Below are 23,480 nucleotides of genomic sequence, written 5' to 3'. Positions count from 1 at the left end.
AAGAAAAGCAAGCGAGCCAAGCAACAGCGGTCAAACTACTGTTGCCAGGCAGGCACCTGATCCTAACGTTACCAGCTAGCTACTAGCCACGAACGCCGGAGACTTTTACCGCAGGTGTCACAAGCTGCCATGAACAGGTGCAGGTGATTACAGAGGCGTGACAGCATTTTTGAGACAACATTTAAAGAGAGGAAGAATTCCATCAGAGTACGGCACTAGTCATCCAATATAGGTTTGAGCTGTGCCGGCAAAGACTAGCGTACACCAGGGCTCCATTAACGACCATCACAGCTTCACCTGTTGTGTGGGTTTGGTCATGTGATGTTTACAAGCTGTTAAACTAATTTCATAACCCAGAAAAAGAGCAGTTAACTTCTTTGGGAAGATTTTTGGGGGACATAAAATAGATAAATAACCTTTGAAGAATGGGGACAGGGTTTGGAATCAGGTCATGAAATGCTCCGTAATCCACGGAGAGCAGATTGGTGAAAGGCAGGAAGGTTTGAGAAGGCAAGGCAAAGCATCTTTATTTCATACACAAGGCAACTCTGTGTGCTTCACACAATTTGTTTTTAACAGTAAAAGCATTTTTTTTAAACAACAAAAAACGAACAGTTAAAGTCATTCAAAAGCAAAGAAACAAAAAGTATCCCACCCAAATGACCAAGAATACTTAATTGACAACATTTAAAAGCAAACAGAAGATCAATCCATAAAAAAAAGTAGCAAAAGAGCATCTTACATCTGGCAATGAGCGAATCATCAATTAATTAGGTGGACATGGCTGACTGGAAGAGCAAAGAAACACTCAGAGAGTGCACTGTTGACTATTTGCGCTCAAATGTGTCAAGCCCAACTACTCATGGACCTTCTCAGAAGAGGAGCGGGCTGTCCAAGACTGCCACTCCTGCAATTATACCACCGTCCGAGTGTTCTGAACTCTTTGTCTTCATAAGATAGCCCACACAATCGTTCATCACCATGTCTTTACCTCGCCTGCACACAAAAAAGCATGTCAGGATGACCTAAGAAACTTTTTGTTGTCTTTCTTTAAACTCCTCATCTTTTTTTTTTTTAAAAAAAATAAAAAATAAAAAAAAAATAAACTCCTCATCTTGATAGTAACAATGTGACACAAGCATGGAAATGCAATTCTTTGAGTGACTGCATGTGCTTACCTGATATAGGCTCCAAAGAAGCCCAGTTCACTCAGACAATGACTTAGTTTGAGGGGCTTGCCTCTTCTCAGCAGGTAGTTCTGTGTAGGCACGGGCTGGATCTTATCCATTAGGATATAGGCCATCCTCTCCGGACTGTTTTTTACTTTGCCAAGAACCTCGCAGATATCTTGACCGTAAATGTTGTTTCCTCGAATTATAGAAGTGTGATTACTTCAGTGCAGAAAACTGATTGATGTTTTACTGCATGATGAAATGAATGAATTTTATTTCTTTGACGATTCCTCCTCCTTCTCGCTGAGGCTTCAGGACAAACCGATCCGGTGTCGCCAAAGCCATTGCTACCGTTTTGTCACCTTCTGCTCCCTTTAATTAAAAAAAAAAAAAAAAAAGAAAGAAAGAAAAGCTTATCAACATTCAAATGAATACCTAGTTAAAAACTGCCTACAAATATATTTCTTTGCATAGAACATACAGATGACATTCTGATCACAGACCAGCAAAAATAATTGAAAAGTGTTATAGATCTGCTAGGCCAGTGCTTGGCGATGTCAAAATAGACAAACCATTGTACAGTTTTCTTTACAAATAGTATTGTTTAAATGAACCCTCAGTTGTAGTATCATGATGGAGTTAAGTTTCTGGACTGTCAATGTGCAGTGTTATCTCCTTATGTGAGACAATGCAAGTTTGTGACATGGTCACACACAGCATCATAGATACTTGGAGAATGTCTGTTTTGATACGTTGTATTTGTGTTAGGGCTCGACAAAATAAATAAATAATCACAATTATTCTGATTGTGATTGAAATCCCGATCAATAAAATAATTATTCATTGCTAATTAAAATTCAACTAAAGTATGATCATAGCCTCACCCATTTGTGGAAATGTCTGCTGGTATGACCAAAGAAAATTCCTTGGATATTTGAATCGTTGAATTTTGAGGAAAGGAAAGCTTTAAATATGAGTTAATGGGACAGCGAGAAATTAAGAAAATAAAATAAGAATATACAAAAATAGCAATTCAAACAAATACTGTGTTCCTGCGCGAGTTTGCCTCTCAGGGTCAGTGTGGTGCCGTGCATCCATTGTCTACACACTTACAATGAGAAGAGAAGAAAGTTGCGATTGAATTCTATTAAAATAAGTCATTTTTCACAGATTGAAATAATTTATGCCTTTTAGTAGTGTTATCTTACCTGTGGTTATGCGTTTCCACAGCATTTGGGCACCACTCCCGAAGTCGATGCTAATACTGTAATAGGATCCTCCATTCACTTTAGCATTAGCACTAGGCTAGCGATGTTATAAAAACGAAGCATGTTTTGTATTATAATATACAGCGGTTGTAATTCTTGTCATGTATTTTGTTTTACAGTTAACTCAAACTGGTGTGTCATTAAACAAATTAAAGGACGTTTAGGGATGGCAGAATCACATCGATTCACTCCGGGCTTGCTACAAGCAACATGGTGCATTCAGGGTACTTTCATAATGTAGGGAACTTGTAAATGCACCACGCCATTCTGCACATTAAACATTTTTCTTTGACTATTACGTATTACAGATTGAGAGAAGTCAAAATCACGATAAGATTTCGATTAGTTGTGTATGACCAAGGGTGCACATGCAACACACCATACCATCTGTAGGCTGTCGGGCAGTTGGTGAGCATTGCCGCCCCATGTGTCCTGCACCGTCGGCACGAGTCAGCCATCGTGAAGCCTTTTTGCTGGGAAGCTTACGACTGACTCAGAATCAAGATTGGTGACAACTGATCAACTGATTGGCTGCAAGCTAGCGAATCAGACCATGTTGTTATTGTAGCATTGCTGAAGTAATCAGGCCAAGTGGTGAGCAAGCAGCAAACAGTTTAATGAGAACACAGACAACCTTGCTAACCGATGCGTAGCTTGCGGTCTGTCTCCTCTTCCCTCACCCACGCCCTCCAAAACCCTCACTCCACATTGCCTTCATGGCCCCTCCAGACCATAGGAAACTACAGTACTTATGAACTATAGGCTATGTATGGTTGCTATATTATATACATCCGTGGTCGACTTCGGTAATGTTGACGGAGGAAAAACTACCTCTGTCAATGTTTAGTCTGACAAGTTTCCCGTCATTTGTTAGTCGTCAAAAAAACGGGCGTCCGCCATTGACGGATTGACGGAATTACCACCTCTGATTAAAACATATACACTCGCACAAATGTGACCATATGAGATTCTTGCTCGCACATGCTGAAAGAACGGTCACATATGCGACTATTTTGGTTACAGTTCCTGCAACAAAATCTTTTGAGTAAACATACTGAATGGAATCACTTCATGATTGGATTTGTCTCTTTCTCAGTACAGTTGAGCCCAGCCATGAGCATGTTCTGCAGTAGAAACTCTCACTATAATGGCTGACCACAGAGGAGGCGGGCTTCGAGGGCGTCTCAGTCTCACTGAGTCTTTTAATTCATCCATGGTGGGTCAAAAAAATGAGCACCCAGCGACAACATCAGATGCTCTTTTGAGAACAAGGCCAAATTGTTATGAGCACTCCTGTATAAGAAAATGGAAACGGTCTAAGACAATGCGCTGTCTTTGCCATGTTTCACATTAAAAAAAAAAGATGTTTAATGGATTTAAATGTACTTGGGAATTTGAATGAAAGTCATCTTGTTGATGATTTCTTCAGAGATTAACGATAGTTACTTGTGGGTAATGGCTTTCTGTCTTGCAGTGCAACGAAAAAAAGATATTTTGTGGAATTATAAAATAAAACACATTGCATTATGATTCACAGCCCAAGGTTGTTGGCTCACCATGTCCAGAGTGTAGAGGCCAGCAAAGGTGGCCCTCACTTGCTCCACTATTTGTGGCTGGTTGGGGAAGAACCGTTCCAGGACACCGGTCTTAGCAAGCACCTGCTGCACTTTCTTAGTTCCAGCCAGGTGGGTGCTGATATTCGGACACTTCACAGCCAAAGAGCACTCCATCATCAGGCGGGCCTCCCAGGCCTATTAAAAAAAAAGAAGACAAATAGAAGTCCCCGCGACCCTTGTAAGGAATAAGCGGTCATGAAAATGGATGGCTGGATGGATGGACAAATAGAAAGGGTACAATTGAAACCTGTATGGCAGTAATAGTCAAGTATGATTTGTTTTTACATCTTAACTCTTTCACTGCCACTGACGCTAAAAGACGTCAAGTAAAAACCTACGGAGGGCCGCCAATGACGTTAAAAGACGTCATCCAATTATTATTATTATTTTTTTGAAACGGGTGCAGGCAAGCCTTCCGCAGCTGTGGTGAAAATTTCCAGCAGGTCTGGTGAGCCTAATGACTATTTTTGGCCCCTAGAGGGCAGCGATGACTCTCTTTTGACAAGATCGGGTGGGCGTCAGCAGAAGATGTGAGGCGGGGCTAGAGTGTTGAGGGGACAATGGCTGAAGAAGCCATAATGGCGACCGCTTGGAAGCAGCTCACGGTCGAGCCGTTTTTTTCTAAGACATCGACCAACGATAAAGAGCATATTGATGACGACGATGATCATCATCGATGATGATGATGATGGTGACTCCGTGGTTGGAAGCATTGACGCGGCAGTAGGAGACGTGAGGGGGAGCTAGATGGCCGAGGAGGAAACGGACAATGGCGACCGTTTGCAAGCAGCTCTACACTTACAAGACGAAAGGCATCGACCAACGCTAAAAGAGCACATTGATGACAACGATGATCATCATCGATGATGATGATGGTGAATCCGAGGTTGACGGCGAAGTTGGAAGCGTTGACGCGGCGGCTATGACGACGTCATAACGCGGAGCACAACCAAGCACGTTCAGGCGGACATTCAATTGGACGACGAAGAGTGCCCCGAGTCCAATGCATATTCATCGGAGGAGTGTGTACAGTCTGCTACTTGCTATTTATTCCCCGGAAAAAAAGGCCGTCAAGAAAGTGTAACGCCTGCACGCGAAACGGACAAAAGTGAAAGTAAAGTGTTGTGCAAGTCCTGCGGTGTCTCCTTGCACGCAGGAGAGCGTTACAAAAAGAAAAACTGTATTTGAAACATCCACATAATTGTAAGTAGTACCACTGTTGCACACATTTGTAAATAGTTTGCGAAATTGTTTTGTCAAATTGTTACACTGTTGAATGGAAATAAACATATTTTGCAAACTAAAAATATTTTTTCATTGTTGGTGGTGGTGTATTACAGAAGTAAAGCACTATTTAGGTGTTTGTGGCATCATTCATGGACAAAAAGAAGTGTAGAATTCACTAGAGTGCATGAAATACCATCGTTTCACAAAAAGCTCTTTTTCTCCGCTTTTTGTTTCAAAACAGAGCATTTCGGTGAAAGTAACCATTTTCTATTGTTGATTACTGAAGAACGGAATAAGGTAGAAACAAACTTTTTTTTCTGATGAAAGATGAGAGTCCAATCTTTCATTTGGTAGCATGTGTGTTTCCATAGTCCAAACACAACATTTTCTGTGGACCTTGAAAGATCAGTCAAAATGCTTAAATCGGCTGGCACTAGCGACATCCCGTTTCTGAAAACGTCTGGCAGTCAAAGAGTTAAAGATCCTAATCAGGGCTGGGCTGGTACATTTTGTGGGGCTGGGGGAGGGGTATGGGGTAAAAAAAATTATTGTACGCAGAGCTACTGGTGGCTAACTGTAGGTAACTGCAGCTCCAAAACGAGCACACCGTACCATACTTGGCGCATGCATGCTAAAAACAAATGGTTGCATGTATGCTAAAATACGGTAGCAAGAATTCTACTATGTGTTTTAAAATGGCAACTGGAGTAAAATAGTGAGTTCAATTGTACTTTATAATTCAACTATTTAACTCACGGCACTCACGTTATTCGTTGCCGTGCACTTTAACAGACGTTCACAATCCATTCACACACCGCGGCGCGGCCTTCCAGTTAATTTTGGTGGCTTGTTCCAATGCTTCTCCAGCGGTTGGATCCTCCCATAATAATGGCAAGCCCCGACGGTTTTTTGCTTCCTCACCTTCCGAACCATGGATTCATTGATGTGGAATCATCAAGCATCTGCTCTATTCCCATGTACAACCGCGTAACTGATAGATAGCAGTTTAAATTGTGCCTTGTAAGCATGTCTCGACTTTAAGCTGATGCCATCTACGGAGTTTCGCCGGAGTTCGAGTCGTCTCGGCGGATAGTGCCCGGCGCTACACATCGCCAAATGGGTGGGGTCCAAACGGGGTAAACCAAATGAACTACAGGAGACAGGAGGTCACACTGCAGTCTGGCGTTTTATTTGATCTCTTTTTATACACTTTCTCGTTCCATCTCCAAATTCGAATACATACAGCGACAACTCTCTTTTGCCTTCGCCGCCAAGTACCCCCAGAGGGAAATGATATCCCCAAGCTCCGATCCACCTGCCACCCAGTCATGTCAGTGAGTGTATGTGGTGCATTAAAAAAAAAATGGGGCTGGGGGGTGGGGTTTTTGCGCGGCGGGGACACGGACAGGGGATCGCAGCACTGCTCTATACTGCGGTCTACATACTGTTTTCTAAAGACAGATTCTTATAAAAATTGTGTCTGTTTAAAAATGTGTGTGGTTCCCCTTGAAGAAATACAGTAAGTGACTACCTTTTCAGACTTGTAGTTTTGAGGCATATAGCCATTCCTGAAGTAGACCACTGCAACCTCCTGATGATCCCTGAATTTGTGGTAGGACACAGCTGTATTAAAACAAGCAAAAAGACGTGTTCATGTTGAACGGAAGACACTGACACAAACAGTCTCTTGTCTTCATCAAGTTTTCCAGATTCAGCGACATCCTCAAAATCCTTTCGTATTACGACAATATTCCTGAAAAACATTGAAAACTGTGAGATTATCATTAACTGGAAAATGTTCAGTGAGCAAAGGATGCATTTCACAGAAAAGCTGCAAAGTTTTCATTTTAAACATTGAGGTTATTAAATATATTGTCAAGGTCTAAAACTAGTAATCACACCTTACCCTTTCCACAGCTCATTTTCAACTACCCGTTGATCCAGGATATTGGAATCCTTCTTCTCCACCAAGAACATGACAACCGCTCTTTAATGACAACGGGCTCCTGTTAAACACTTTTTAAAAACATTCTACATTAGGGTATGGTGCATAATTGTGTCAAATAGCCATTTTTGGAAAGCCTAATGAATACAATGTGAAATTAAGCAATCTTTATTTAATTATGCTTATTTCATATAGCTTACAGTACAAACCCAATTCCAATGATGTTGGGATGTTGTGTTAAACAAATAAAAACTGAATACAATGATTTTCAAATCACATTCAACCTATATTTAATTAAATACACTACAAAGACAAAATGTTCAAATTGATTAATTTGATTGTGTTTAGCAAATAATCATTAAATTAGAATTGTATGGCTGCAACACGTTCCAAAAAAGATGGGACAGTCACAGGTGACAAAAAGACTGAGAAAGTTGAGGAATGCTCATCACACACCTGTTTGGAACATCCCACAGGTGAACAGGCTTATTGATAGGTGAAGGCAAAACGAGGTTTTCTGAAGCTCTGAACCTTTTTTGAACCACTGTGTCATAAAGTGGTTGCCTACCCAAAGCTTCATTCAGCCCCCTTGGGTGACCTCTAGTGTCAGTAGTAATAATTGTGCATTTGGATTCATTATCCAAAAGAACTCCTGCAAATGTGACACGCTTGTTTTGTATAATACAGGGGTGCTCAAGTTCGGTCCTCGAGAGCCCCGTTTTCCATGTTTCTCTCCACTAACACACCTGATTTATGATCAGGATCGTTATCAGGCTTCTGCAAAGCTTGCTGATTAGCTGATGCTGATCATTAGATTCAGCAGTGGTTTGTTTTTTTGTTTTTCCTTTTAAATAGATCATCATTTCTCAACATGACTTAAATGCTTTGATGAAACCCACAGTACTATACCATCAGACTTAATCAAAAACTTGTAGGCTACATTGCAAAGGCAGTTTTTTTTTTTTTTGCGAAAGGGCATTTTAAGTAGTGATGGCAAAATGAAGCTTCATGAAGCACTTGTGATTTTTTTAAGTCCCCTAGATGGTGCTCTTGGTTTAAATATAAAGCCTAGTGCAATGGAAATGTATTAAATTTCCACTGCATCTTCCAACCAAGAGCACCATCTAGGGGAGTTAAAAAAAATCCCAAGTGCTTCATGAAGCTTCATTTTGCCATCACTAATTTTAAGTTTTGACAGAAAATATTAGAGAAGAAAAAGAATGATCTGCAAAAAACATGCCACCTGGACCGGGAATTGAACCGGGGTCACCTGCATAACAGACCGCATTCAAAAGGTTGTTGACATTTTATGTTGTAGGGAGATGAATCGGCAGTGAGGGCAATTTCACATACGAAGTATACTTAGGTTGGATTTATATGGTGGGATTTTATTTAATTTTAGAAAAGGGATAACATGATGTTCACTTGCTGAAACAACGTGACGTTTAGAGGCAAAATGGAACGTGACAGGCAACGGTCGCGTGGCATCCTGATTCTGAGATACATTTAGGAATGCGATTCAAATCACAAGTTCCGCTTGTGTTCCGGTACGTACAATTTTGCCATCACTAGTTTGTAGCCTTCAGGTATTTTTGTGTTTGTTAACCTTTTGTCCTGGCTTTCGACCGGCGCTTTGTGTTTGTATTCACGTGTTTTATTGAATAAACCACTCGCATCCTCCCTCTGTGTTCAGCGATTCTGGGATCCCCTTTCCGGTCATACCGAAAACCTGACAGGGATTGTGCTTGGTGTACTGAGTGTTTATACTTGATAGTGCGTGTGTGTGTAGTGTACTGAATGCTTGTATAACTGTGTGTTTTTATTGAGGTACTGTTATTTTTCGGTTTGTGGGCCTGCGGTTTTGTTTTATTTTAGGTGTTCTTGTTGTCTTTGTGATCAGTGTTTTGTTGTGTTCCTTGTCTCGTCATGTGTAACCATCTCCACCTGTGTGTGTGTGTCTTGCCTTTCCCGTGTGTTGACCAATCAGTGCCCTCAGTCCCTTGTGTTTCGCCCAGGTGTGTCTTGTTGTGTCAATCAGTGTGAGTGTATTTAGGCCCCGTCCAGACGGAAGCAAAGCCGACTCCGTTCCTCAAACAAATCTCGTACACACAGAAGCATTTCAAGACTTGCCTGTGTCCAGAAAAAGACGCTGAGGACGTTTAACGGCTGTAATGTATATGCCAAGTCTGGAGAGGCGCTGTAGCGCAGCCACAGGGAGTTAACGGAAAGCCTTCAAAAGTGATCGGTTTCAAGTTCCGAAACCGCGCCATCGTGTGGACGAACGGCCTAAATGGTAAGAAACTTGTGAGGATACATTGAAACTGGCTTTCATGTGGACGGGGCCTTGGTCTGCTGTTTTTATTTAGTCAACGTGGGTGCATTGTTGTTGTCATGTCCTTACCATGTCCTGTTATTTGCCTCGTATTCCTAATTTAGTTGTTGCATTGACTTATGTTTTTGGAAATTGTTGATTTTGTTTTTGGACCCCCATGTACCATGTTTTCCTTTTTGCTTGATTAAATCCGTTTTTTGACTTTATCCCTGCATTGCTTCCCTGCACTTGGGTCCACAACCCTGACAGAATGGACCAACCAAGGATAGACCCAAGGTAGGCACTGTCAAGGCTCTTGCTCAAAGCAGAACAAATGCGTGCTCACAGACTTTTGATCGAGGCTTCCGTAGATGAGGCCCACTGCTGTCCCAAGTTGCCTCTCAGCCGCTGTCCAAGCGTTAGCTCCTCCGCCACTCCTGACTCCCGTTCAAGCCTCAGTTTTTCAGGTGCTCCAGCCCCATGCTTTTGACCCTCGTTTGCTGCAGATCCTAGTCCATGATACTCGTTCACAGCCCGTCAAGCCCGCCCAGACACAGATAGCCAACCCAACCACAGTGATCCTCGTCTGCCACAGTCTCAAGTCCCCGTCCCTGGTCCTCGTTGGCCTAAAGGTCGAGCGACCGTCCCTGGCCCCTTCGCCTGTACTGCTGCAGCCCCTGGCCCCCTCGCCTCTGCAGCCCCTGGCCTCCTTGCCTCTGCTGCACCAGGTCTCTTTGCCTGTGCCATGGCAGCCTCAAGCCCATGTTCCTGGTCCTACGGCGCAAGTCCCGTGGCCGCCATCGGATCCACCCCAGGTGGCGCACGTCCCACGGCCGCCCTCCGTTGCTGTTAGGGTGGCGCGAGCCCCGCGGCCACCTTCAGATCCGCCTCCTGCGGCGCACATGGTGTGGCTGCCTCGCGACCCGCAGACGCTTCTGCTCCTGGTCCGGCGGCGCACAGCCTGCTGCCGCCTTCTGGTCCTTGTCCAGCGGCGCACAGCCTGCTGACGCCTTCTGGTCCTCGTCCGGCGGCGCACAGCCTGCTGCCGCCTTCCATTCCTGCCTCTGCGACACGGATTCTGTGGCGACTGCCGTCTGCTGTGATGAGGCGTCGGGCACCTCTGGTCTGGTGCCCAGGACGCTCTCCTGACCCGCCCCGCCGGGCTCCAACAGGCTCCGCCTCCAACAGGCTCCGCCTCCGCAAATATGATGCATAATATCAATACCAATCAAAAGTTTGCACGAGCATGTAGCATTAAAAGCTTCGCTGAATCAAACAATGAACACGGAACGTGAGCGTAATTTACCTTTTCGGTGGCACCAAATCACTTTAATGTTTCCTGGATGGCTCTATCAGTTAAAAAGTCCAACACTCCAAATGTCAAACGATAGCTATTCGTAACATGCAATATGTGTAGAAACAGAGATATAATGCAATGTTTCGAGCCAAAGTTTCAAAACTCCGTCTGTCAAACCGAAGCAGTCAGCTGACTGTCGGAATGAAGCAGTGAAGTGGTTTGAACGTCATCAGTGACGTCAACTGAAGCAAGCTCCGGCCCACTGATTTACTATAAGCCGCCTTTCGAGTTTGAAGCGTGCTTCGGAGCTTCATTATCTACACCAGATAAGCGGTAGATAATAGATGGATGGATGGATGGATGGTAATTGTGTACGAGGTTGTGTCTGGGCCAAAGAGGAAAAGAACCATCCAGACTGTTATGGACGCAAAATTCAAAAGCCACTATCCGTGATGGTATGGAGCTGTGCTAGTGCCAATGGCATGGGTAACTTGCACATTTGTGAAGGCACCATTAATGCTGAAAGTTACATTTGGAGAAGCATTTCAGCAAGATAATGCCAAATCACATTCTGCATGAGTTACAACAGCATGTCTTCGAATGTAACCGCCTGCAGTCCAGACCTGTCTCCCATTAAAAATGTGTGGCGCATTATGAAGCGTAATTTATGACACCGGAGACCCCGACTGTTGAACAGCTGAAGCTGTACATCAAGCAAGAATGGGAAAGAATTTCACCAACAAAGCTTCAACAATTAGTGTCCTTCCCAATTTCCCAAACATATATTGAATGTTGTTAAAATAAAAGATGATGTAACAGTGATAAACATGGCCCTGTTCAAGCTTTTTGTTAAATATTATTTGCTAAAAGCAATCAAGTTTGAACATTAAATATTTTGTCTTTGTAGTGTATTCAAAATCACCATATTCTGTTTTTATTTATGTTTCTTCCTAACTTAATTGGAATTCAGTTTGTAGAAATGGTATTATTAGGCGATGAAGTGTTGTTAAATGAGGTTTTCAGTAGACGCACTGCTTTGATCCATAGAGCTCCCAGGCCTTGGCCAAAGTCTTGGCCAGGCCCACCGCAGGGTTGTTGTCAATGATGCGCTGGCTCTTCTCCAGCTGGCCAGCCACCTTAAGAATGTGTCTGTTGTAGTAACGTAAAGGACATTTTTGTCAATAGTAACAGAAATTTAGAAAGGAAGGTCAACAAAAGAAATTCAGTGCAAACTTTGACAGCAAACACAATTTGGTTTTTGAAAATGTTGGTGCATCAAGGCCTTAACCTACTCTTCCCAAGAAATACAAATACCATAACATTAAATTACCAAAAGAAAATTTTTCAGCCAAACATGCTATTGGACCCATTAACTACACATTATATTATTTGTTTTAGTGTTGCACTTTGTGTTGCTTACATTTTCGTCTCAATCAGGCACATGCACTTCAGGGCTCTGCGATGATTTATACATTTGAGTTAGGGCACAGTTGGCGCAACAGCTACACTCCTTTTCTTTAATATTGCCTTTTGTGCGCCAATTTTTCTCCTTTCTGATTTTACTTTTGACTTTTGTTTGGCTGTCATGTCAGCCAGCAAGCGGCCCCTCTGGTGGATAACCAGGAAAGTTCCTGTTGGCCCTGCCGTGTCAGGCCGGGCTTGCTTACCGGTGTATATCAGACATGCGTGAGGCGAGGCTTCCAGAAGAAGCAGAAAAGGTGTTAATCTCAATCTGTTTCAGAGATGTGTGTCCGTCATCATTCTGCTCCCACATGTAGTCAGATCGATTCAGACCCAACACAATTGACTGTGGGGAAAAAAAGGCAAGAAGAATACTAAATGACAGACTGACACTTTGATGAAGACAGCGTCACCTCTAAAATGATTTTGTGTGTGTGTGTGGTCTTGTTTTTGTACATAGTGGGGCCAACATTTCGGGATTTCACAGAGTTGTGGGACAAACCCGTCCATGTGGGGCCATTTTGCTGGGCCCCACAAGTTTAGACCTCTCTTTGAGGGTCAAGACTTAGTTTTAGAGTGTAGATTTGAATTGGGTTGTGGTTGATGTTAGGATAAGGAATAGGGGTAGGCAATCATTTTTGATGATTGGGGTTAGGGGAAGGGGCTAGGAAATACATCATGTTAACGAGATGGCCCCACAAAGATAGTAAAGCAAATGTGTGTATGTATCTTTATACTGTATACATAATAAATACGGTAAAGATGCAATATATAGACAAAAATCCTGGGGCCTCATTTATCAACTAGGGAAACACGGCAATGTATGCAAATCATTGTGTAAGAACATCCCCATGCAAAGTATCAGATTTAGCAACGTGCACTTGTGCATAAAAACGTGTACATTTAAGCACAACTTACCATACATACAGCACAATTACAAAGCCGAGTGGTAGAACAGTAAAACTACACACAGAACGGAGCCTGACCCCTAAAGCAGAACCAGCCCATTTCCCCCTTTGATAGCGAAGTGTCCTTTTGTCAGCGATTTATTAATGAATTTGTTTGTTTATTTTGCATGTGCATGCATAAACCTGTAATAAATCTGCATGTAAAAATATGTGCCTTTTTAACTCATTTGCTCCCAAAAATTATCTATTTTAAATATTGCCATGGTCCCAAAAATGTATTTATGTTTTTTTTTTTTTATGCTAGAGCGTACAGAAGGCTTTGATGCAGTCTAGTATAAGAGATCAACCAGGGCCATGTTGCAACAAGCCATTTTCCCCAGTGTTTTCAACAGGTTTGTGAATAATGATGAAACGTAGCTATATTCTAATGCTAATTGCTGCAAAACTGAAAAAGTTACAAAAATAATAATAAATAAAAAAATTTCTTGGTGAAAGAGGAGACTAATATTATAATAATGATGCCTAAAGGCATGCTTAGCTATAGACAAGCTTGATCGTCAGGTTATACAGGTGGACTTGCATACCTGCAATATTCCATTTTTTAGGACTTGCTGGTGTATCTTGAACAACCTCGCAGTGAAATCATCCACAGCAATGGTGCTAGAATAAAAAAATATAAATTGTAAACTTTAGTAATAATATTTTAAATGACTATAAATCACTTGACAAATGTAAAAATTGTGTCTATTTTGTAGAAGGTTTGTATTATTCACTAATAGTTTCTTCTTTACATAAAAAAAATATCTCCCTTCCTTCATGATAAATATGTCCAGCTATGATTTGACACCCCAATAAGAAGTCAGCATCCCACCCGGCAAGAGCCTCTTGCAGGAAGTCAGCATCCTGGCTGATCTTATCCACCAGTGTGTTGTAGTGAGTTTGCACTTCCATGGCTTGGAAGAAAAGAGCTTTCGGCACAGGTGTGGGGAAGAGCGTAAAGGGAGCATATGTCACCACCTAAAATACAAACAGCATTAGTGATATTCAGTACTGCCGATTATTTTTTTTTATTTTTATTTTTTTTTCTAGAAATAGTTTGACTAGTTTTATGAGACCATGCCAACTATCTAACATTTTCAATTAAAGGGCTTCATTATAACCAAAAAGATGGTAAATTCTTACCTGTAATGAGTTGAGGGATTCTTTGCTCTTCACAAGGAAACCACAAGTAAGTGCTGAATCTTTTGCCACTTCTGCCAATTCATTTATTAGGACTGTGTTCATCGTGAACTCCTTTCGTATCCCCTCAGCCATTCTGTTCGATATTCAAGATAAGTAAAGACGAAGGACACAGTAGAGGATCATTTCGATTAAAAATACCAGGAACATCCTTTTGTTCTTACAAGTGCTATCTAGTTCAGTGTCATTCATCAATCTAAACTTAACTTTAAATGGTTCATATCATGCAAAACCTCTGAAAATGTCAAAACAATCGCCACAGTATTTTGGATTATATTGGCATTCAGCTTTATTCCCCATAGATGGTCACTATTAAAAGCTTAATTTTAGAAAACTACAACCACTCACCACCAAAATTCACACACACAAATCTCCTTAGACCACATCAGTCTGAAAATATCACTATGTTCGACTCAATAGTTTGGATTTTATGGACATTAAACGTTTTCCTCATTAAACGACGTGAAAGCTGAGTGCGCACCTGTCGAGCAAGACAGTATATGATCATAAAATCCAAAATACTCCATCGATCGCTTTCATATTTTCAGAGATTGCTTTTTGTGCACATGTGCCATAGTCCCAGTATCAAATGTACTGAATGAGAACGTTTTCAGTGAGGGCTACTTTGTTTGCAGCATCGATTAAACACAGACAGATCAAACAGCTCCGGGTTTCAGATGTCTGACATTTAGCCGCAGCATGTAATCCTCGGAGGTGAGATGCCTGCTGCAGACATGTGTTTTTTAGATGCACTGGACATAGAAGAACCTCATGCAAATCCCAGGCTAGTATTGAGCTTAAAAAATATTGTAATGAGGCGTAGTTGCCAGAAGATGGCAACGGTAGCTTTGATCAGAGGATAGCCAGCATGTTGGGGAGTCAAAGAAGCCCACAATGGACAAGGAAGTAGGTGGTAGCATGTGGAGGTGCGTTAGCGATACGAAATTTGCCAAGACGTGGGAAGTCACCAGGGGACTTTCCCGTTCACCGGATGCAGCTTCGGGGGCAAACGGCATCGCCATCGAGATGAGCACGAACTTGGTCCCATGCTAAATTTTGTAATTTCAAGATGACCATATGATGCCTATACTATCCTTTGCAGGGGTTAAAGTTCTCCGTCGTGGGGACGGATTTCCATCATTTTGAAAATGAGACGGGTGTACCCTATAAATAAGTCCCCATGGGGACTGCACGTTTGTTGTTTAAGATCCCATCACAAAACTGACATTGCTTTCACGCATTGAATTTATTAATACCACCTTAAAAATTCTTCAAAAAGTATTGAATTTTAATATCTGGGCGAGCTCTTACATTTCATGCTGTGTGTACTGATAGATATTATAACATTTTTAATTCTTCATTTCATATATTAACCATTGTTACACATTAACATTTTAATTCTTTATATTAACCTTGTCGAGATGTTTTGTGTCCTGTGCAGAGCAGATGGTGTTGATTTCGGTATAATCTGACCTTAAGCTGGGACATACTATTTAGTCTAAAAAAGTTCCTTCTCAGCGTTTTGTGCGAAAACATATTTAGTCCTTGAGAACAGAATCTGTTTTCGAACACGCACTCCTGACTGTTTTCGCCATCGCTCATGGAAAAGTACCCAGAGAGTATGTTTTGTCTACAAATGAAAGAGAGGAGGTCTTTTAACTATAAGAAGCCATTGTACACGCGGAAGAGACACATTCGACGCTCTGAAATTCCACCTGTTTAAGTGAAGCAATTGGAGTCTGTAATGAATGTCCAGAGATCTCTGACCTTTTTTTATTAAATCATTTTTGCAAAGGTGTTTTTTCTTACATTAAATCTGTCTTCAAGTTTTCGAACACGCAAAGAGGACAAAATAATTTTATTCCTCTTTCAGTACCTTCTGCGTGGAGAAGCAGCAAGCCATATTAGGAGAAGTTGGCGGAACTGTCTGTCCCTAAAGTGCAGGGTGGCATTGCGGACGGAACATGTCGAGTCCTCCACACACTATGCGGCCAATTAGAATGTAGAAGTGGAAAGAGGATGTTTTAATCGCTATTTGGAACTTACTGACTGAAGAAAAGGAAAAAGTTGCTGCGGCGTCCTGCTACGGAGGACCTAGTTGCTAACCTGCTACATGCTAACGTGAGTCAGAGTTCCACCTTCTTTACATATTACGCACCAATGTACTATTTGAACACCATATTAACAATAAAAATGTCTAAACTAGCAACTGGGATAAAGGTTCGTTTTGCGGTTGATGTAACGCATCGTCATCAACGTCGTAGCGTAATTAGGTCAAAATTACGGCGCGTGCGTGCGTGGGCTCTTGCGTCTTTGTGAGTGATGAAGGCAAGGTTATTTGGGTGTGAATCTATAAATGTTGCTGTCATGTTTTGGTTTTGGTTTTGGTTCTGTCATGTTCAGTTTCTGCTTTCCTTGTGTGTTTTCCTTGTCTTGTTGATTGTGACCCTGCCCTTCCTTGTGTTGTCCAATCAGTGCCCTCAGCCACTTGTGTCTGGTCCAGGTGTGTCTTGTTGCGTCATTAGTGTTGGTGTATTTAGTCTGCTGTCTCTCCTCTGTCTGTGTTGGTGCATTGTGGTATGTACGTTTGTCCTCATGTCATGCTGCCTGTTTTCGGTTTCCTCCCAAGTTCTAGTTCAAGTTCAAGTTCATGTTTTGTTGCTGTCTGTTTTTGGTTCCCTCTTTTGTTCAAGTTCATGCTTTGTTTTATGTTTTTGAACTTTAGAAATTAAATCCCTTTTTTTTTGGACTACACCTCTGCCTTCCCGCATCTGGGTCCTAAAGCCCCCCGTTTTGACAGTTGCCTTCATAAGCGTTATTTGTCCGCTTTTTCACCATTTCACACGTTATGATGGCAACAACTGTCATCTACTGAAATCTACTTTCCTCATGGGCTGAATAAATAATCTATGTATCTGAGGTGAACAGCTCACCACCTATCTATCTATCATCCATCTATCCATCCATCCATCCATGCATTTAAATAGGTGTCAATTACACATGGATTTTGGTTATTCGCAGTCCTGGTTTACTGTCCAAGTTACGTTAACTACATTTCTTTTTAACAAGTAACGAGAAACTGTATCAGAAGAATACAATTTAAAAGTAAGCCTCCCAACCCTGCTTATATAGCATAACATGCCCATGTATGTAGATAGTGTTGAAGGAAATAATTATTTTCCTCCGTGTGTTCGTTTTCTTTCGGGTAGTGAGAATGATGGTTATCCGAATGCAGGCTGGAGATCGATGAACAGTCACTTCGAAGCTTTTATTTCTACAGAATATTCCGGGCACAAGCGAGTTCCGAGAAAATGGCAGCCTCTCACGAGTGCGAAGTTACAGCGGACTCACAACATTCTTATACTATTTTGAAGGGCGGTATCATAAAGCCCCCAGCGTTCACCAGACTTTTACAGCATTCAATACACATGACTTTGACCACAGACAAATGGTCTATTGTTGTTGTGGAAATAGAGGAGGCCTTCCAGACAAACCGACACCCGGCATAAGGTAAGATTTACAAAGAAATCATACTAACACATTGACTTCAACTACAGACAAATGGTCTATTGAGGAAATGAGTAAATTAAAACAGTTATGACTAAATCTGGGCAGAAGACCCTCTTCAATAGATATTTTATTTTGGAATGATACTGTCTTTTAAGTCTGCTTGATTTTTATCTCTCAAAATGCATCAAATTGATGTTTTTAAGTATGCGTCAAGTATTAAAAAAAAATGCATTCCCAATTACCCTCATAGAGCGGTCGTATACGTGTCACATTTTTCATCCCTGATTAATGCCTAAATATTATTATTTAAAAAGAATCAATGTGCGCCCTACTGCCCTGCAAAGTTTGTTTTAATTGACTGCAATCAATTTAAACATAAAAATGTTTTCAGTCAAATGAAAATGTTTTGCTTGAACCCTTGATCTATTGCCTCGTGTGTTACAGGTCATGAATTATGTAAATAGGGAGTTATAGATAGCAGTGCACGATAAGTCAAAACAAAAAAACGGTCATATCAGTTATGCCAAAACCACTGAATAAATGAAATAATCAAAGGTAAATTGAAACACAAGGCTTGTGGTAATAAATGCAAGTGCAGCAACAAAAAAGTATGTTTCGTAATGTACCTTTTTCTTTATATTAGATTGTGTATCCAGCACCAGAACAACTCAAGCTCCTCCTGTTTGCAGTGTAAATAAAGGTAAAATAAATAAATCTTCACATTGCAAGAAGTAAATATGTTTATGGTGTATTTGTATGTATTTATTTTTAGTGTGCACATCAGGCAGCAGACGTTAAGATGATCCTTGGATGGCGTCATGCTGACTATGTGGTTTGCGTCGTGTTGCTAATGATAATCCTTTCACATCTACCACACCCAAAGAAAGTATGTGCCTTGAAGGCGGGCAAGAATGCACTTACACTTGTAAATAGCTCAGTTTTTTTTTTTAAATGTTTGGTGTTATTTTGAAGGAAAAATACTGTTTATATGTGTGACCTGTAATAAAAACAAAAAAGTATTAGTGTCAAAGTTGAATTTTTACATCAAATGAATCTTTTCACAAAACCCTCGATTTCTCAGTTTTTTTGTTTGTTTTTTTCAAAACAAGATTTTCAATTAAACTTGCCTCTCTTCTACTGCTGATTACTCAAGAACAGTAACCTTTGGAGGGGCAGGTGCTCAAAGTAAAAATAAAATAAAATAAAGGGGCACATGATAACGTGCATGCACTGCCCATCCACTTAGGATTCGAACCCAAGTCACCACCGAGCTGCCATGCTTGAAGAGGGGGCGGGGGTGCTGAAAGTAGATGTGCAGATAGTGCAGGAAATTGATAGAGGGTGTGTGTATATACGTGTGTGTGTCCATTGTAAAATTCTTAATTGAAATAATGGCTAAACAATAAATGAAACTGTTGTTTGTCTGCAATGCCAACCACCATAAAAAAAAATTTGACATTTGTTTGTAAAAAAATCAATTATGAGCAACAAATTTACATAAATAAAAATGATTACGTAGAATGTACATGAAATTTACATTTTAATTAGAGCAATTAAGGTTAGGTAAGAGCAACTGCCTTTTATTATTTTTCGGCAGGTGTAGATGTTTATATTTTATTATCGGGACTACTCAACAATTAACTGCCACATCTCGGCAAGTTACATTGTTTTTGATAAAACGCAGTGATTTTTTTTAATTTTGTTTTGGTTCCTCATTGTCCCCTTAATTTCTGAAAGCACTGCTACTTGTTTCTTACCTCACTGACTGCAACCCTCCCTCCCAAAAAACGAGCTGTTGGTTAAAATATAAGCAAAGATCATGTAGCAATTTCCACATATGTATTCAAAGAATATTTCAATTCAGCTATCATTGAGTACATACATGCTATAAGACATATAGCTTAACAGAAAAAAGTTACTGAAAGTTGTTACTTCACATTAAGCAGAGGTTCTTTTTGTTTACAGCACGGTAAGACTCGTGCTGCTCACTACCTCATTTTCTACAGCGTGGTAAGACCTGTGCTGCTGGTGTTGCTGAGTTTTACTATTTGAAAGGCAACAAAATTACTTTAACAAACAAAAAATAATATTTAAAAAAATAAATGGTCAAAGAGGCACTTTGGGCATCGGTGCACCCATAGCCCCTCCCCCTTTACGCATGCCTGCTCAGAATGTCAAACGCTAGACAAACATTTTTTTCTAATTACAGAGGAGGGTTTAAGCTTTCTTTCGGTAGGTCCCATGTTTATATACGCCCTAGAACACAATATTCTGTAGGCCGTCAAAAATTAAAGTTAAAAGTTCATTGAAGTTAAAATCCTGTCAAATGGCATTCAATGAGTTAAGATGATCGACCCAGAAGACACAGCGACAAACGATCCTTGAATACACTTTTTTGCATTAAAAATATGAGCAAAACAGAATAATGTAATTACAAAGAAAGCTGCTCACCTTTCATAAATATGCTGGTCCTAGATCTTTGATTCTTCTTTGCCTGTGTAGAATGTCACCTGCCAATAAGAATGTTGTATTAAAATAGAAAGCAACTTTTTCTTCAGGTTTTAACTGCCACAAGAACCTTTTGGAGATAAACCTTCCTTAGATGTCTGGTTGTGGTTGCCCCATCCCTCAGTAGTCGTCCGTCTTTATGGGCCCAACCTGCTACAGCAGAGCCTCCTAAATTATTCACTTTGCACACTCATATTTCCTTTAAATATTTTTTTATTAGTGGCTTCTAGGCATATCCACACCTGCTTGCCATTTCTTGTGGGACAGGTTTGGGGCAGTGAAACATGAGCTTCAGCTCCTCTGTGCTGAGAGAGATCTCTTGTCCTGCAGTGCTTGGCAGGCCCCCACCCCATCCTCACCAGCTTTTATACATTTTAAAACAAAACACGGGATCACATGAACCCAGGTTATATTCAATGACTGCCAGTCGGGGACCCGGTAGTCATAGTCTCCTGGAGCCGGACCCCTCTGGTTGGAGGATGGCTGCAGGGGGTATCTTGTCGATTACACGCACTAAGCTAACTGCATGGTGTGTTTTCTGTCAGAATCACTGTTTGCAGTCTGCCTTACCTATCTATGCCTTACCACTTTAGAGAAGGCAATGAATGGAAAAATGCTTTCAATAAACCACTAGGCCTTGGCACCAAGAGTTACTAGTCATGCCTTTTTGGTTGACAAATGCTCTTGCAGTCTTCCAGTTTATGTCCCCTGGGACATCATAAACAAGTTTGTGTTTATCTATCTTGATGACATTTTTTTCCACAGTCTCCATCTGAGCTCGTAAGGCTCGTGCGACAGAGGCTCTTGGAAAAAAAGCTTTTCGTCAAGGAGAAAAAATGTGACTTTCATGTCTCCAAAACGACATTCGTCCACTCCATCATTGCCATGGGCGAGCTTCATATGGACACAGTCAAGGTGCCTGCTGTTTCTGAGCGTCCTAAACCTACTGCCCTCAAGCAGTTGCAGCGTTTCCTTGGGTTTGCACATTTCTATTGAGGGTTCATAAAGAATGCCAGTCTAATTGCAGCTCCGCTCACAGATCTCGCAGCACCTCTTAAATTCCCATGGAGTTGAACCGGATATGTGTAAATTCAGCTATTCCATATTGTAACAATACAATCATTGAAATTATTGGATTGAAAAAGAAAACCAACGAAAAGTATGGTCATGATATAACTAAAATGGAACATAATTTTATGTAATCATATTTATTATTATCGTTTTACTCTTCACATGCAGTGGAAAAGAGAGAACAGCAGAGGGCACCAGTGAAGCAGTGTCTCCCTTGCCTAGCCTTCCCGCACATCTTTGCCGCCTCCCTCTACAACCCAGATCAGTGATCTGATTTAGGATGAGATCACACACCCAGCGATAGCTGTCGACTAACTGCACTCAACTGTCAAACTTAAAGGGACTACATCGTGGTATTTTAAGCCCTTCCACAGTTAACTATAGGCATATATAATGATGAAGTCTTACTTTTGACACAATCGCTGACACAATCGCCATGTTTTAATTTTTATTTTTTTTTTAATGAAATATTAAGTACCTTGCTGGCTGCTTTTCCAATGCGGGGCTCCAGGTGGTGAAGTGGTACCCCGTCACTTGCCTACGATGCAGATTAGCGTGGGTCCGCTTCCCCGCCTGGGAGACTATGTTTGGATGTTTGTGTGAGTGCAAAAAAAAAAAAGTGTATAAAAAACAACAAACTTTTCCAATACGGAAGTAAAACGCCCGGTTCAGTAAAACCCCGCCTCTGATCTTGTGGTTGCCGCGCCTCTCTGCTGCCGAAGAGCGCTGCAAGGCCGGCAGCCACAATCGTGTCTTTTGGATTTGAAATTGGATGGATATTTAATGCTTCAATAAACATTTGAAACAAAACGCTCCTTGCAGCAAGAAATCGTAGTGGAGGAGGAGGGGAGAAGAGGGAGGGGGGGATAAATACCATATAATATATATAATATTATTATATATGATAATCATATTTTGCACAGCAGCGCATTAAGTTTTACTCGTAGTTTACACAAGGTGTCAGCCAACCCTTTCTGGGATTTTAAGAAGGCCAATTGTCATTGCACTTTGGCATTGCAAATGTGAAGGGTAATTGATTGCTTTGAATTCATTTGGACAGAATGTTTATTGATAAAGGCTACTTTTGTTAATACGATACGATACACTTTTATTTTCCCCGTGGGGAACTTTTTCCTGGACTCCGTCCAGCTGCAGTTTACAGTAAGGAAAAAAAACAACAGAATAGAAAGAGATAAAATCAAATTTAAATAAGAAGTGCAGCAGTAGTTTACAGTGAGAAAAACAACAGAATAGAGAGAGATAATTAAAATAAATAATACACACACACTCCTATATATATATATATATTGCACTACTTAGTTAATGTCGGTTAGGTTATTAAGTAATTTGATGGATGTCGGCAGGAATGAGTTCTTGTAGCGGTTCAGCCTGGTTCTGGGGGCCCTGAATCTCCTGCCGGAAGGCAGTAGCTGGAACTCATGATGCAGAATGTGAGTCGGGTCAGTAACAATTTTCTGTGCCAGTCTGGTGACGGACTGCTCATAAAGCATCTGTAGGGAAGGATGATTCCCGACCCCCATGATCTTCATGGCAGTTCGCACCAGACCGGCAATCTGTGACCTTGACTGCACAGTCAGGTTGCCGTACCAGAATGCCGTATCTGATGATACTTTTCAATGCAGCCCGGTAGAACAGCAGCATGATCCTCTGCTCCACTCCATAGACCCTCAGTCTGCGTAGGAAATAGAGACGCTGTTGGAGTTTGGAGCAGAGACTTCCAACGTGTACCCTCCAGCTGAGTGTGTTGTCAATGTGGACCCCCAGATACCTGTATGAACCCACCTGGATGATGTGATTGCCTTTAATGACGACTGGCCTGTGGTCACCCACAGTTTTTGGATCAAATATCACCTCCTCTGTCTTCCCCACATTGAGCACAAGATGATTCCGGTCACACCACTTGACAAATTTCTCTATTTCTGAGAA

At 41.3% G+C, this 23,480-nt stretch overlaps 1 protein-coding gene and 1 long non-coding RNA gene across 4 annotated transcripts; one reads left to right on the top strand and one right to left on the bottom strand.

The window, feature by feature from the left end:
- Positions 1-507: 507 nt before the first annotated feature.
- LOC144038296 (glutathione synthetase-like) lies at positions 508-22,152 on the bottom strand. 2 transcript variants are annotated; one of them, XM_077550673.1, is made up of 14 exons: positions 22,012-22,152; positions 20,406-20,464; positions 14,388-14,520; positions 14,077-14,222; positions 13,790-13,865; positions 12,504-12,643; positions 11,869-11,985; positions 7,190-7,270; positions 6,959-7,036; positions 6,815-6,884; positions 3,997-4,191; positions 1,466-1,544; positions 1,179-1,371; positions 508-996 (listed from the first exon to the last, which is right to left on the bottom strand). In XM_077550673.1, exons 3-14 carry the CDS (start codon positions 14,517-14,519, stop codon positions 873-875), a joined length of 1,431 nt encoding a protein of 476 aa, XP_077406799.1. In that variant the 5' UTR covers position 14,520; positions 20,406-20,464; positions 22,012-22,152; the 3' UTR covers positions 508-872. The 2 variants fall into 2 exon arrangements, with proteins under 2 accessions (XP_077406799.1, XP_077406789.1); XM_077550663.1 differs by lacking the exons at positions 20,406-20,464; positions 22,012-22,152 and adding an exon at positions 18,581-18,628 and having other exon boundaries at positions 845-1,544.
- On the top strand, positions 9,334-18,892 carry LOC144038301 (uncharacterized). Of its 2 annotated transcripts, none has more exons than XR_013289202.1 (3): positions 9,334-9,521; positions 18,598-18,654; positions 18,727-18,892. It is a non-coding gene; the product is annotated as an uncharacterized LOC144038301 (long non-coding RNA). The 2 variants fall into 2 exon arrangements; XR_013289201.1 differs by lacking the exon at positions 9,334-9,521 and adding an exon at positions 16,421-16,565.
- Positions 22,153-23,480: the final 1,328 nt, after the last annotated feature.

The sequence above is a fragment of the Vanacampus margaritifer genome, chromosome 1 (genome assembly GCF_051991255.1).
Source record: "Vanacampus margaritifer isolate UIUO_Vmar chromosome 1, RoL_Vmar_1.0, whole genome shotgun sequence".
In the NCBI taxonomy this organism is placed as follows: Eukaryota; Metazoa; Chordata; class Actinopteri; order Syngnathiformes; family Syngnathidae; genus Vanacampus; species Vanacampus margaritifer.
This window is presented reverse-complemented; position numbering and strand designations above follow the sequence as displayed.

Excerpts from the sequence above, each read along its gene's own strand:
- LOC144038296 (XM_077550673.1), bottom strand. The coding sequence starts at position 14,519 with ATGGCTGAGGGGATACGAAAGGAGTTCACGATGAACACAGTCCTAATA. Across the intron at positions 11,986-12,503 it reads CGCATGTCTGATATACACCG|ACACATTCTTAAGGTGGCTG; the intron begins GTAAGCAAGCCC and ends TTACTACAACAG. Across the intron at positions 7,037-7,189 it reads GAAAATGAGCTGTGGAAAGG|GAATATTGTCGTAATACGAA; the intron begins GTAAGGTGTGAT and ends AATGTTTTTCAG.